Consider the following 14,204-nt stretch of genomic DNA (forward strand, 5'->3'; position numbering starts at 1 on the left):
GGTAGGCCTACTGTTACAATTATTTAAAATAATCTATCCGCAAGTAGCCTAGCCTACAATTACAATGAGAATCAATTCAGTAAGTCAATGAAGCCAGTAGTAGTTTCAGCTATATTGTTATTGAAACGATGTAGGCCTTGTGAACTTTTTAAACGACGAAACAAATGTGTCAAATGACTTCGCAAAAGTAGACTGAAATGACTGAAATGCATCATAAAAGGATTAGAAAGTTCAGGAAAACAACAGGGGAGCTCATCGGGTAAGCTACAGTATAGGCATAATGTGTGTGTAGAGAGAAAATCTGTATTGCTTTCAATTGCAAGACTAATGGTCATGAGCACTCACCTCAATTTAGATAACATTTCCCAGCCTAATTGTGACCAAACATCCAAGCGGAGATTCAGTGAAAGCAAAAAATATGAGTTCCCATGCTTGTCTCAAAGCAGGGCATTGAAGCTGTCCCAATTAAAACGGTGCTCGAATTATCAGTTGACCGCACATGGCAATTGCTTCAAAAACAATTTTTTAGGTATCCTGCCGGAGCACCATTTTTTAAATGATTACTAAGCCATAATTTCTGAATGAAAGTTGATATCGAAGCCTATTGTATAAAATCATTTTAGTATATACTGACAATGCATCATCCAAATTGGATGATTGCCTGTGCCGACACATAGTGTAAGTGGCTAAAGGAAAAGGTTCTATTTTGTTCATCCTAAAACACCAAATTAGGCCTACCTTATCATACATTAGGCCTACCTTATCATACATTAGGCCTACCTTATCAGAAATTAGGCCTATCTTGAATGATGTAAGTGAGGGTGGCTAACCAGCCGAACCAATAGAAGTATAGAGCAGCCACCGCATGACAAAAAAAACAGTACCCTGACATTATCATGCTATTGTATCCGGGTTTGTTACGTAGAATACTAATTCGTCATTAAGTGATACAATAAAGCGAGACATAGCACCCTTATGAGAAGTGGCAGAGCATCGCTCAGCTGCGCACCGGCAGGACCTCACCCGTGATTAGACCGGTTGGATGACTTCGGGAGTTTCACGTAACCACAGCTCTATGAACTAAGTGGCGCATTCAGTAACTACACTTTTGTTTACGCCATTGCAGCAGTGCAAAAGATTCGGGGCTGACCCAAATTTATTAGGGGTTAGAGCCCCGAAAACCAGGTCCTGGTGACGTCCATGATGGGACCATCTACCATGAATGTGCACCATTAGACTGATTGCCCAGATTTATCTTGATCTGTAAATGGGGTTTTCCACTGTAAAAAACACTGTCTTCCCTATATATGCACTACTTTTGATCAGAGCCTTAATGGCCCTGGTGAAAGTAGCACACTATCAAATGGAATGGAGTACCATTTAAAACACCGTCAGGTAGTGTGTGCTTGTGTGGTCTGGAGAACTGGGACTACCTTACTTATGCTCCACTGCTTCTCGCTCTCTAGCTATTCAGGGATCAATTACCTGGTCTGTGACGTCCGTAGCCCATGCTAGCCCAATCATATGATGCAAAACTCGTTCTGCCAGCTGTATTTCTGCCTGCTTGAGCAGCAATAGCTCAGATACACATGAAAACGCGAAATGACCCCGGAAATCGATAGAATATCGCTCAGAGATGCACAAAAACGACATAGCATTCAAAATGTGTGAATCTTTCTTTTAATGCTATTTCAGAGAACTGTGTGCATCTGTGTATCTCCTCTCCTGACCTTGTATGTCACCTGTGTACACTGTGTACACCATCACCCCCCTGTTCCTCTCCTGTCATCCCCCTGTCCATCCCTGTGTTCCTCTCCTGTCCATCCTTCTGTTCCTCTCCTCTCCTGTCACCCCCCTGTTCCTCTCCTGTCCATCCCTGTGTTCCTCTCCTGTCCATCCCTCTGTTCCTCTCCTCTCCTGTCATTCTCCTGTTCCTCTCCTGTCATCCCACTGTCCTCTCCTCTCCTGTCCATCCCCCTGTTCCTCTCCCCTCCTGTCATCCCCCTGTTCCTCTCCTGTCCACCCCCCTGTTCCTCTCCTGTCATCCCCCTGTTTCTCTCCTTCCATCCCCCTGTTCCTCTCCTGTCATCCCCCTGTTCCTCTCCTATCCTGTCATCTCACTGCTCCTCTCCTCTCCTGTCATCCCCCTGTTCCTCTCCTGTCCATCCCCTGTTCCTCTCCTCTCCTGTCATCCCCCTGTTCCTCTCCTGTCATCCCCCTTTTCCTCTCCTGTCCATCCCCCTTTTCCTCTCCTGTCCATCCCCCTGTTCCTCTCCTGTCCATCCCCCTGTTCCTCTCCTGTCATCCCCCTGTTCCTCTCCTGTCATCCTCCTGTTCCTCTCCTGTCATCCCCCTGTTCCTCTCCTGTCCATCGCCCTGTTCCTCTCCTGTCCTCCCCCTGTTCCTCTCCTGTCATCCCCATTTTCCTCATCTCCTCTCCTGTCCATCCCCCTGTTCCTCTCCTGTCTATCCCCCTGTTCCTCTCCTCATCTCCTCTCCTGTCCATCCCCCTGTTCCTCTCCTGTCCATCCCCCTGTTCCTCTGCTCATCTCCTCTCTTATCGATCCCCTTGTTGCTCTCCTCTCCTCATCGCTCCTCTCCTGTCCATCACCCTGTTCCTCTCCTGTCCATCCCCCTGTTCCTCTCCTCATCTCTCCCCTCCCATGCATCCCCCTGTTGCTCTCCTCTCCTCTTCTCCTGTCCATCCTCCTATTCCTCTCCTCATCGCTCCTCTCCTGTCCATCCCCCTGTTCCTCTCCTCATCGCTCCTCTCCTGTCCACCCCCCTGTTCCTCTCCTCATCGCTCCCTCTCCTGTCCATCCCCCTGTTCCTCTCCTGTCCATCCCCCTGTTCCTCTCCTCATCTATCTATCCCCCTGTTGCTCTCCCCTCCTCATCGCTCCTCTCCATCACCCTGTTCCTCTCCTGTACATCCCCATGTTCCTCTCCTCATCTCTCCCCTCCCATCCATCCCTCGGTTGCTCTTCTCTCCTCATCTCCCTGTCCATCCCCCTGTTCCTCTCCTTTATGCAACACAGAAAGGCGTTCATTAGGAATGCAGTATTGACCGCAGCAAGAGAGAGGGTGAGAGAAAGCGAGGGGAAGAGAAAGAAGGCTGGTGAGAGTGAGTGAGGGGAGAGGGAGAGAAAAGAGAGGGATGAAGAGGGAGAGAATAGGACAGAGGGAGGAAAGGCCGGTGAGAGAATGAGGGGTTGGAGAAGAGCGAGTGAGGGCATAGGGAAAGAGAAAGAAGGGAGGAAGAGAATGGAATAAAGAGTGGAACCCTGGTAGGTTGCGCTGTGGTTGACGGCCAATTAACACCACAGAGACCTCTCTCTTTCTCTCTCTCTCACTTCCTTGTCTTTCTCTCTCTCTCTCTCTCTCTCTTCCTTGTCTCTCTCTCTCTCTCTGTCAACATGACTCTATTTTATGCATATTTCATTGGCCAATAACCTGGAGCCTTCTCTGTGCCCGTACTGACAGTGTTATTAGACACCTGTCCTGTGTGTTGCTGTGCCCGCCTTGTAACTTGTAATCTGGCACCGTCATTGCATAAGCACGCAACGGTGGATCTCGCACCATAAATAAAGATTCTCGTATCATTTCACCTTGAGCAAACGTTTCAAATTGTTCTGAAGTCAATTTTAAATCCTTACTGCGCGCAGAGCGGGCACAATGTGTTAGCTGTGAAGTAGGAGCCCGTAAAATGTGCCGAGGTAAGGTCCCCTTAACCTTCATCAATCCAGCATTTTTTATTTTTTATTTTTTTCAGAAATGAGCAGAGCCATATGGCCATTTCAGCACTGCCTATGCATAATGCAATAGATAATGAGGACAGTTCTCAGAAGTCCAGACAACTGAATATTTTACATTCATATTGTACGTAATTGGGTGACATTGATTGATTGTTGGGGGTATTTTTACAGAGGAAACGAGAGGTTCGCCTTGGTTTGAATCTGGGGTTATGTCTGAAACTGAGCCCCATTCCCTATAGTGCACTACTTTTAACCAGAGCCCTCTTTCTTTAACAATATAATTTTCTCTCTCTCTCTGTCAATCTCTCTGTCACTCTATATATGTTGCTCTGTCTCTCTCTGTCACTCTATATATGTTGCTCTCTCTCTCTGTCACTCTATATATGTTGCTCCCTCTGTCACTCTCTCTGTCACTCTATATATGTTGCTCCCTCTGTCACTCTCTCTTTCACTCTATATATGTTGCTCTCTCTCCCTCTGTCACTCTCTCTTTCACTCTATATATGTCGCTCTCTCTCCCTCTGTCACTCTCCCTCTGTGTTTTTCTCCGTTTTGCTGACTCGTGTATCACTGACTCCTTGGTGTTGCTCTGAGGTGATGGAGGGGAGGAGGGCAGACAGACAGCGTTGGTTTGCTGTCAGAGTGTGTTTTGGGAACAGCCTGTAGAGCTGATTAGAGCTGTGCAGTCAGACAGAGGGGCTCAAATGCATGTGAGGGGCTACTGATGTGAGAGAGAGAGAGAGAGAGAGAAAGAGAGAGAGAGAGAGAGAGAGAGAGAGAGAGAGAGGTACCTTGGCCTTGTCGAGCTGTGCCTGAGCCTGCCGCTCTGCTTCTCGTCGCACTGCCTCCTTATCCTCCTCCAGGGAAACATCGGAGTCTGATGGACGGCTGGTGTAGGAGTCCGCCGAACCCTGCAGAGTAGAGGGAAACACACATTAAGGAAAGATACATGACAGATTAATGCATCCGACCTCAATAACACACAACAAGAGACTAACTCTTCAGCCCTCAACATCAAACAACAGACTTACTCTTCAGCCCTCTACATCAAACAACAGACTTACTCTTCAGCCCTCAACATCAAATAACAGACTTACCCTTCAGCTCTCTACATCAAACAACATACTTACTCTTCAGCCCTCAACATCAAACAACAGACTTACTCTTCAGCCCTCTACATCAAACAACAGACTTACTCTTCAGCCCTCAACATCAAACAACAGACTTACTCTTCAGCCCTCAACATCAAACAACAGACTTACTCTTCAGCCCTCAACATCAAACAACAGACTTACTCTTCAGCCCTCAACATCAAACAACAGACTTACTCTTCAGCCCTCAACATCAAACAACAGGCTTACTCTTCAGCCCTCAAAATCAAACAACAGACTTACTCTTCAGCCCTCAACATCAAACAACAGACTTACTCTTCAGCCCTCAACATCAAACAACAGACTTACTCTTCAGCCCTCAACATCAAACAACAGGCTTACTCTTCAGCCCCCAACATCAAACAACAGACTTACTCTTCAGCCCTCTACATCAAACAACAGACTTACTCTTCAGCCCTCAACATCAAACAACAGACTTACTCTTCAGCCCTCAACATCAAACAACATACTTACTCTTCAGCCCTCAAAATCAAACAACAGACTTACTCTTCAGCCCTCAACATCAAACAACAGACTTACTCTTCAGCCCTCAACATCAAACAACAGACTTACTCTTCAGCCCTCAACATCAAACAACAGACTTACTCTTCAGCCCTCAACATCAAACAACAGGCTTACTCTTCAGCCCTCAAAATCAAACAACAGACTTACTCTTCAGCCCTCAACATCAAACAACAGACTTACTCTTCAGCCCTCAACATCAAACAACAGACTTACTCTTCAGCCCTCAACATCAAACAACAGGCTTACTCTTCAGCCCCCAACATCAAACAACAGACTTACTCTTCAGCCCTCTACATCAAACAACAGACTTACTCTTCAGCCCTCAACATCAAACAACAGACTTACTCTTCAGCCCTCAACATCAAACAACATACTTACTCTTCAGCCCTCAAAATCAAACAACAGACTTACTCTTCAGCCCTCAACATCAAACAACAGACTTACTCTTCAGATCTTAACATCAAACAACAGACTTACTCTTCAGCCCTCGACATCAAACAACAGACTTACTCTTCAGCCCCCGACATCAAACAACATACTTACTCTTCAGCCCTCAACATCAAACAACAGACTTACTCTTCAGCCCTCAACATCAAACAACAGACTTACTCTTCAGCCCTCGACATCAAACAACAGACTTACTCTTCAGCCCTCAACATCAAACAACAGACTTACTCTTCAGCCCTCAACATCAAACAACAGACTTACTCTTCAGCCCTCAACATCAAACAACAGACTTACTCTTCAGCCCTCAACATCAAGCAACAGACTTACTCTTCAGCCCTCAACATCAAACAACAGACTTACTCTTCAGCCCTCAACTTCAAACAACAGACTTACTCTTCAGCCCTCTACATCAAACAACAGACTTACTCTTCAGCCCTCTACATCAAACAACAGACTTACTATTCAGACCTCAACATCACACAAGAGATGAACTCTTCAGACTCACACTCATCAGTCACACCAACACTCACTGTCACAGAATCTATACACCATGCCCGTGCTGTCAGTGAGGCATCACATTTGAAAGGTCCAAATTTGAAGACAATTGCTGGTAAACTAGTTTGCAATGGACATTCCTGCCTTGTTCAGCAGTGTCTCACTGAAACTCAAGCAGAAGCACTATTTTTTGGAGAGGGGTTCTGTCAAAAACGAAAAAGTAGTTAAAAAACACTATGAGACCACAAATAAATTAATGACCACACTCAACGCCAGAGGTACAATGCATCGTCGGAGAGCATCAGAGCCTAGTTAAGTGAACTTAGTGAACAGGCGCACAACGTCTAAATCACACAATATTCAAACCCAGAGTGAGGAGAGGCAGAAAGAAATCACAATAGCTAATTGGATGCATGTTTCAAATGGACATTCCCCTGCTTCTCATAAAGCAGCGGGACACCCACTATCTCACATTGCCTAAGGACACATCAGTAACTATAGGGTACTATAGCTGTAGGTTTGTCTTCCATGACGTGAGCGCCCTCTCTCTCTCTCTCTCTCTCTCCTCTCTTACTATTTTCTACATTGTAGAATAACAGTGAAGACATCAAAACTATGAAATAACACATGGAATCATGTAGTAAACAACTAAATTGTTCAACAAATCAAAACATATTTTACATTTGAGATTCTTCAAAGTAGCCACCCTTTGCCTTGATGACAGCTTTGCACACTTTTGGCATTCTCTCAACCAGCTTCGTGAGGAATGCTTTTCCAACAGTCTTGAAGGAGTTCCCACATATGCTGAGTACTTGTTGGCTGGTTTTCCTTCACTCTGCGTCCAACTCATCACAAACCATCTCAATTGGGATGAGGTCAGGTGATTGTGGAGGCCAGGTCATCTGATGCAGCACTCCGTCACTCTCCTTGAGCCTGGAAGTGTGTTGGGTCATTGTCCTGATGAAAAACAAATGATAGTCCCACTAAGCGCAAACCAGATGAGAAGGGGTATTGCTGCAGAATGCTCTGGTAGCCATGCTGATTAAGTGTGCCTTGAATTCTAAATGAATCACTGACAGTGTCACCAGCAAAGCACACCCACACCATAACACCTCCTCCTCCATGCTTCACAGTCGGAACCACACAGTTTATACACACAGGCAGGCACAGACAAGCTGGAACACACGCACATACACACACTCAGACACACACACACACTCTGCAAAGTTACAATGTGGGCAGGCAGCCCAGTATGTTTATAGCCCTGTATTGTTATTGTCAGACTCAGAGGGACTTTTTGAACAGAAGGAAGGGTGATGCATTCTCTTACCTGCACAGAGAGGCATGGCACTGCCAGCCACACAAGATCCTCACTGCACCATTACACTGCTCTCTGTTCTCCTCTGTCTGGGTTCAAAATAAAAAATAAATAACCTCAAACTCTACCCGGCTGATTTAAAACTATCCAAGCATCCCGTAACCCTTACAAAAATATCCATTAATTATAATCCACCTAATAATTGACATTTCCTGTTGCTACAGGATCATTGTAATGCTGTAGCAAACTGGCTCACATTAAGATCCTACATCTGTAGATGAGACACTGCTCATTAACTATCCATGTTTCTTCTCCTACGGTGTACCTGAGACACCGTCTATAAATAACTCTCTACTCTTTATCTGAAACACCGCTTATGTTTCATGCATTTTGCTTCATGCTTTGGATATCGGTGTCTTACCTCATTCGTTAAAGCCTACCTAAAAATAGTTTTAGTACCCACACTTCACCATCACAGGAGCTATGCACACACATGTACACATAGTCGCGCACTTAAGCACGAACACCAGCACGAGCCAACTGCACATGGTAGTGTAGGTTACTTTCCAAATGTAATCCGTTACAGTTACAAGTGACCTATTATTACTCTCAGTTACTTATGGATTACTTTCCCCTTAGAAGAAGACAAGAAAAGGATCCATCAAACGCATGTGGTGTGTCATTAGAGTGGTCTCTGTCTTGTGGTCAGACTCGTTCAGGCTGAACAAACGTTGTGCTTATTTTCAGCGCTGAATTGAATTTCATTGAGAAAACAGAAAGGTGTCAATACATTCGATTCGCAAACATCCTTTCTGAATGTAAAAGTAATCCAAGAAGTAATCTAGTTTTTTCAAAAGTATCTGTAATCTGATTACAAAATATTTGCTGGTAATGTAACTGATTACTGTTAAAGTTTTTTGGATAATAAGTTACTCCCCAACCCTACGCACACACGCTCACAAACACTACAGTATAACATACAACCACACCAACCACACCAACCTCATGTATCCTGGTATCCTCATGTGACTGACACTGTTCAAACCATCATTCCATTATGTCCAGAGTAAAGCAGGGGTCTGACCAAGAGAGTTACGACATAATGAGGACTCTGACAGTGATGACGGACAACCCCACTGACCCTTATCATCCCTAACGCAGCGTGACAATACCACCCCCTGACCCCTATACAGGCACGCACAGGTGCATGCGATGATGTACATTCAGTACACACACCAGTGGACGTATACGTTCACGCACACACAAACGTGCACACGCACACAAACAGGAGATAAAGGAAGCATGTTTGAATAATCGGCTTACACAGTCATCGGCGCTCTTGACGCGACCTCCCTTGGATCTTTTCAGCAGCCGAATCCAGGTGGCCTTCATCAGTCACACTTGTCATTCAGTGTCCCGGGCCACTGTTAAGTATCCCTACTGTGACTAAAGATACCTGGACTGCTTTTGCTACGAATACCTCTTCAGCTATGGCTACCTTTGTTAGGGTTACCTTTGGTGTGGCTGCCAATACTGCAGCGACAGATGTGCTACCTTTGCTCCTGCTACTGCCGTTGATACTGTTAGGTCAAAAGCTACTGATACATGTAATGCTCCAACTATCGTTAATGGTGCTGCTACGTTGTCCACGTGAGCTCTCCAATCTCAGCAGCTGCCTGCCTCTCCTCAAGCCTAGTCTATCTGCCGGCGTTGGTGCTGAAGCCGCATGGCCTGTGTGAGCTGGGCGGCCGCGATGCTGCTTCACTCCCCTGCTTCCTCATGCCTCAGTCCAGCTCCAGCCCCAGCCCTGTTGTCCTTCCTCCACAGGCTGGGCTGCCATGCTCCTTCCTCGGGGACAGATAAGAGCACGCCTGCCTGGATCCTGGATGATCAGTGTGAGGATGCTAATTTTATTGCTACTGCTGCTACTTAGGTGGTGCCTGCTGCATGCAATCTCAGCTCTCCTTAGCCTGTAAATATATCTCTCTCACACTCTCTCTCGCTTTCTCTTACCGGATTTCTTGCATTTTGTTTCTACCTCTGTGGTTCTGCCTGTCTCTCACTCTCTTCCCATCTCTCTCTCGCTCTCTCTCTGGCTCCCTTCCGTATCGCTCCCCCTCCTCCTTGCTTGTTCTCTCGTTTTCCCCTGTTCCTCCTCACAGTTCCTCTATCTGTTCGGGTGTCTCCGCTGTGATTATCGCTGCCCAATACAGAGGGCCTGTTTGCGTGCGTGTGTCATGTTTGTAAACTATGCATTGATCGATGAATCGATGCAAACATTAAATGTTGCACAGATATTTCAAATCAAATCAAATTGTATTTGTCACGTGCCGAATACAACTGGTGTAGACTTTACCATGAAATGCTTACTTACGAGCCCTTCCCAACAATACAGAGTTTAAAATTAAAATAGTAACACGAGGAATCAAATCAAACACACAAGAATGGCGCTATATACAGTTGAAGTCAGAGGTTTACATATACGTAGGTTGGAGTCATTAAAACTCGTTTTTCAACCACTCCACACATTTCTTGTTAACAAACTATAGTTTTGGCAAGTCGGTTAGGGCATCTACTTTGTGCATGACACAAGTCATTTTTCCAACAATTGTTTACAGACAGATTATTTCACTTATAATTCACTGTATCACAATTCCAGTGGGTCAGAAGTTTACATACACTAAGTTGACTGTGCCTTTAAACAGCATGGAAAATTCCAGAAAATTATGTCATGGCTTTTGAAGCTTCTGATAGGCTAATTGACATCATTTGAGTCAATTGGAGGTGTACCTGTGGATGTATTTCAAGGCCTACCTTCAAACTCCCTGCTTCTTTGCTTGACATCATGGGAAAATCTAAAGAAATCAGCCAAGACCTCAGAAAAACAATTGTAGACCTCCACAAGTCTGGTTCATCCTTGGGAGCAATTACCAAACGGCTGAAGGTATCACGTTCATCTGTACAAACAATAGTACGCAAGTATAAACACCATGGGAACACGCATATGTCATACCGCTCAGGAAAGAGACGTGTTCTGTCTTCTAGAGATTAACATACTTTGGTGCGAAAAGTCCAAATCAATCCCAGAACAACAGCAAAGGACCTTGTGAAGATGCTGGAGGAAACAGGTACAAAAGTATCTATATCCACAGTAAAACGAGTCCTATATCGACATAACCTGAAAGGCCGCTCAGCAAGGAAGAAGCCACTGCTCCAAAACCGCCATAAAAAAGTCAGACCACAGTTTGCAACTGCACATGGGGACAAAGATCGTACTTTTTGAAGAAATGTCCTCTGGTCTGATGAAACAAAAATAGAACTGTTTGGCCATAATGACCATCGTTATGTTTGGAGGGAAAAGGGGGAGGCTTGCAAGCCAAAGAACATCATCCCAAACGTGAAGCACGGGGGTGGCAGCATCATGTTCTGGGGATGCTTTGTAGCGAGAGGGACTGGTGCACTTCACAAAATAGATGGCATTATGAGGAAGAAAAAAAATGTGGATATACTGAAGCAACATCTCAAGTCAGGAAGTTAAAGCTTGGTCGCAAATGGGTCTTCCAAATGGACAATGACTCCAAGCATACTTCCAAAGTTGTGGCAAAATGGCTTAAGGACAACAAAGTCAAGGTATTCGAGTGGCCATCACAAAGCCCTGACCTCAATCCTATAGAAAATTTGTGGGCAGAACTGAAAAAGTGTGTGCGAGCAAGGAGGCCTATAAACCTGACTCTGTCAGGAGGAATGGGCCAAAATTCATCCAACTTATTGTGGGGAGCTTGTGGAAGGCCAGATCAATGTGGAGCTATATACAGGGAGTACCAGTACCAGATCAATCTGGAGCTATATACAGGGAGTACCAGTATCAGATCAATCTGGAGCTATATACAGGGAGTACCAGTACCAAATCATTCTGGAGCTATATACAGGGAGTACCAGTACCAGATCAATGTGGAGCTACAGTGCCTTAAGAAAGTATTCGGCCCCCTTGAACTTTGCGACCTTTTGCCACATTTCAGGCTTCAAACATAAAGATATAAAACTGTATTTTTTTGTGAAGAATCAACAACAAGTGGGACACAATCATGAAGTGGAACGACATTTATTGGATATTTCAAACTTTTTTAACAAATCAAAAACTGAAAAATTATTCAGCCCCCTTAAGTTAATACTTTGTAGCACCACCTTTTGCTGCGATTACAGCTGTAAGTCGCTTGGGGTATGTCTCTATCAGTTTTGCACATCGAGAGACTGAAATTTTTTCCCATTCCTCCTTGCAAAACAGCTCGAGCTCAGTGAGGTTGGATGGAGAACATTTGTGAACAGCAGTTTTCAGTTCTTTCCACAGATTCTCGATTGGATTCAGGTCTGGACTTTGACTTGGCCATTCTAACACCTGGATATGTTTATTTTTGAACCATTCCATTGTAGATTTTGCTTTATGTTTTGGATCATTGTCTTGTTGGAAGACAAATCTCCGTCCCAGTCTCAGGTCTTTTGCAGACTCCATCAGGTTTTCTTCCAGAATGGTCCTGTATTTGGCTCCATCCATCTTCCCATCAATTTTAACCATCTTCTCTGTCCCTGCTGAAGAAAAGCAGAACCAAACCATGATGCTGCCACCACCATGTTTGACAGTGGGGATGGTGTGTTCAGCTGTGTTGCTTTTACGCCAAACATAACGTTTTGCATTGTTGCCAAAAAGTTCAATTTTGGTTTCATCTGACCAGAGCACCTTCTTCCACATGTTTGGTGTGTCTCCCAGGTGGTTTGTGGCAAACTTTAAACAACACTTTTTATGGATATCTTTAAGAAATGGCTTTCTTCTTGCCACTCTTCCATAAAGGCCAGATTTGTGCAATATACGACTGATTGTTGTCCTATGGACAGAGTCTCCCACCTCAGCTGTAGATCTCTGCAGTTCATCCAGTGATCATGGGCCTCTTGGCTGCATCTCTGATCAGTCTTCTCCTTGTATGAGCTGAAAGTTTAGAGGGACGGCCAGGTCTTGGTAGATTTGCAGTGGTCTGATACTCCTTCCATTTCAATATTATCGCTTGCACAGTGCTCCTTGGGATGTTTAAAGCTTGGGAAATCTTTTTGTATCCAAATCCGGCTTTAAACTTCTTCACAACAGTATCTCGGACCTGCCTGGCGTGTTCCTTGTTCTTCATGATGCTCTCTGCGCTTTTAACGGACCTCTGAGACTATCACAGTGCAGGTGCATTTATACGGAGACTTGATTACACACAGGTGGATTGTATTTATCATCATTAGTCATTTAGGTCAACATTGGATCATTCAGAGATCCTCACTGAACTTCTGGAGAGAGTTTGCTGTGGCGGAGGTGTTGTTGCCTACCCTCACCACCTGGGGCCGGCACATCCGGAAATTCAGGATCCAGTTGCAGAGGGAGGGTTTCAGTCCCAGGGTCCCTAGCTTAGAGATGAGTTTGGAGAGGACTATAGTGTTGAATAGCTGTAGTCTATGAACAGAATTCTCACATAGCTATTTCCCCTCTTGTCCAGGTGGGAGAGGGAAGTGTGAAGTGCAATTGAGATTGCGTCATCTGTGGATCTGTTGGGGCGGTATGCGAATTGGAGTGGGTCCAGGGTGCCTGGGATGATGGTGTTGATGTGGGTCATGTCCAGCCTTTCAAAGCACTTCATAATTGCAGATGTGAGTGCTACAGGCTAATAGTCATTTAGGCAGGTTACCTTGGAGCTTGGCGCATGCTTTGAGAACGAGCCCTGGTATTCCGTCTGGCCCGGCGGCCTTGTGATTATTAACCTGTTTAAACATTTTGCTCACACCGGCCACTGAGAGCGAGATCACACAGTCATCTGGAAAAACAGGGGCTTTCATTCAAGGCATAGTGTTATTTATATGCCTCGAATCGAGCATAGGAGGCATTTAGCTGGTTTGGGAGTCAAGCATCGCTGGGCAACTCACGGCTGGGTTTCCCTTTGCAATCCATTATCGTCTGCAAGCCCTGTCACATACAACGAGTGTCTGAGCTGGTGTAGTAGGATGCCACCTTCCTCCTATATTGTCCTTTTGCATGTTTGATGTCTCATTGGAGGTCGTTGCGGGCTTTCTTGTATGCTTCCATGTCAGTGTCCCATTCCTTGTAAACAGTAGCTCCAGCCTTTAGCCCAGCGCGGATATCCCAAAACATATCCCAGTCTGTAATAGCAATACAGTCTTGCAGCCTTGCGTCTGCTTCATCCAACCTCTTCCGTATTGAGCGCATGACTGGTACATCCTGTTTGAGCTGTTGTTTATACACAGGAAGCAGGAGAATTGAATCATGGTCAGATTTGCCGAAGAGCGGACGAGGGAGGGCCCTGTATGCGTTTCTGTGGGTAGAATTAAAGTGGTCTAGAGCTTTAGCGCCCCTAGTGGCGCAGAAGACGCGTTGGTTGACATCTCCCTGCGTTAAAGTCTCCGCCCACCAGAAACGCTGCCTCTGGGTGTGCGGTTTCTTGTTTGTCTATGGCCCCATACAGTTCGT

The 14,204-nt window shown here is 45.3% G+C and overlaps 1 protein-coding gene across 15 annotated transcripts in view; it reads right to left on the reverse strand.

Moving 5' to 3' along the window:
- The window catches only part of LOC110535617 (voltage-dependent L-type calcium channel subunit beta-1), a 128,750-nt gene that overhangs the window by 31,938 nt on the left and 82,608 nt on the right, over positions 1 to 14,204 (reverse strand). For all 15 annotated transcript variants that reach the window (XM_036935351.2, XM_036935350.2, XM_036935349.2 and 12 more), the window contains one exon: positions 4,546 to 4,665. In XM_036935351.2, coding sequence (XP_036791246.1) covers positions 4,546 to 4,665 — 120 coding nt within the window. The remainder of the gene's footprint in view (positions 1 to 4,545; positions 4,666 to 14,204) is intronic.

Source organism: Oncorhynchus mykiss, chromosome 11 (assembly GCF_057628025.1).
Source record: "Oncorhynchus mykiss isolate SJ-2025 chromosome 11, ASM5762802v1, whole genome shotgun sequence".
NCBI classification, from domain to species: domain Eukaryota; kingdom Metazoa; phylum Chordata; class Actinopteri; order Salmoniformes; family Salmonidae; genus Oncorhynchus; species Oncorhynchus mykiss.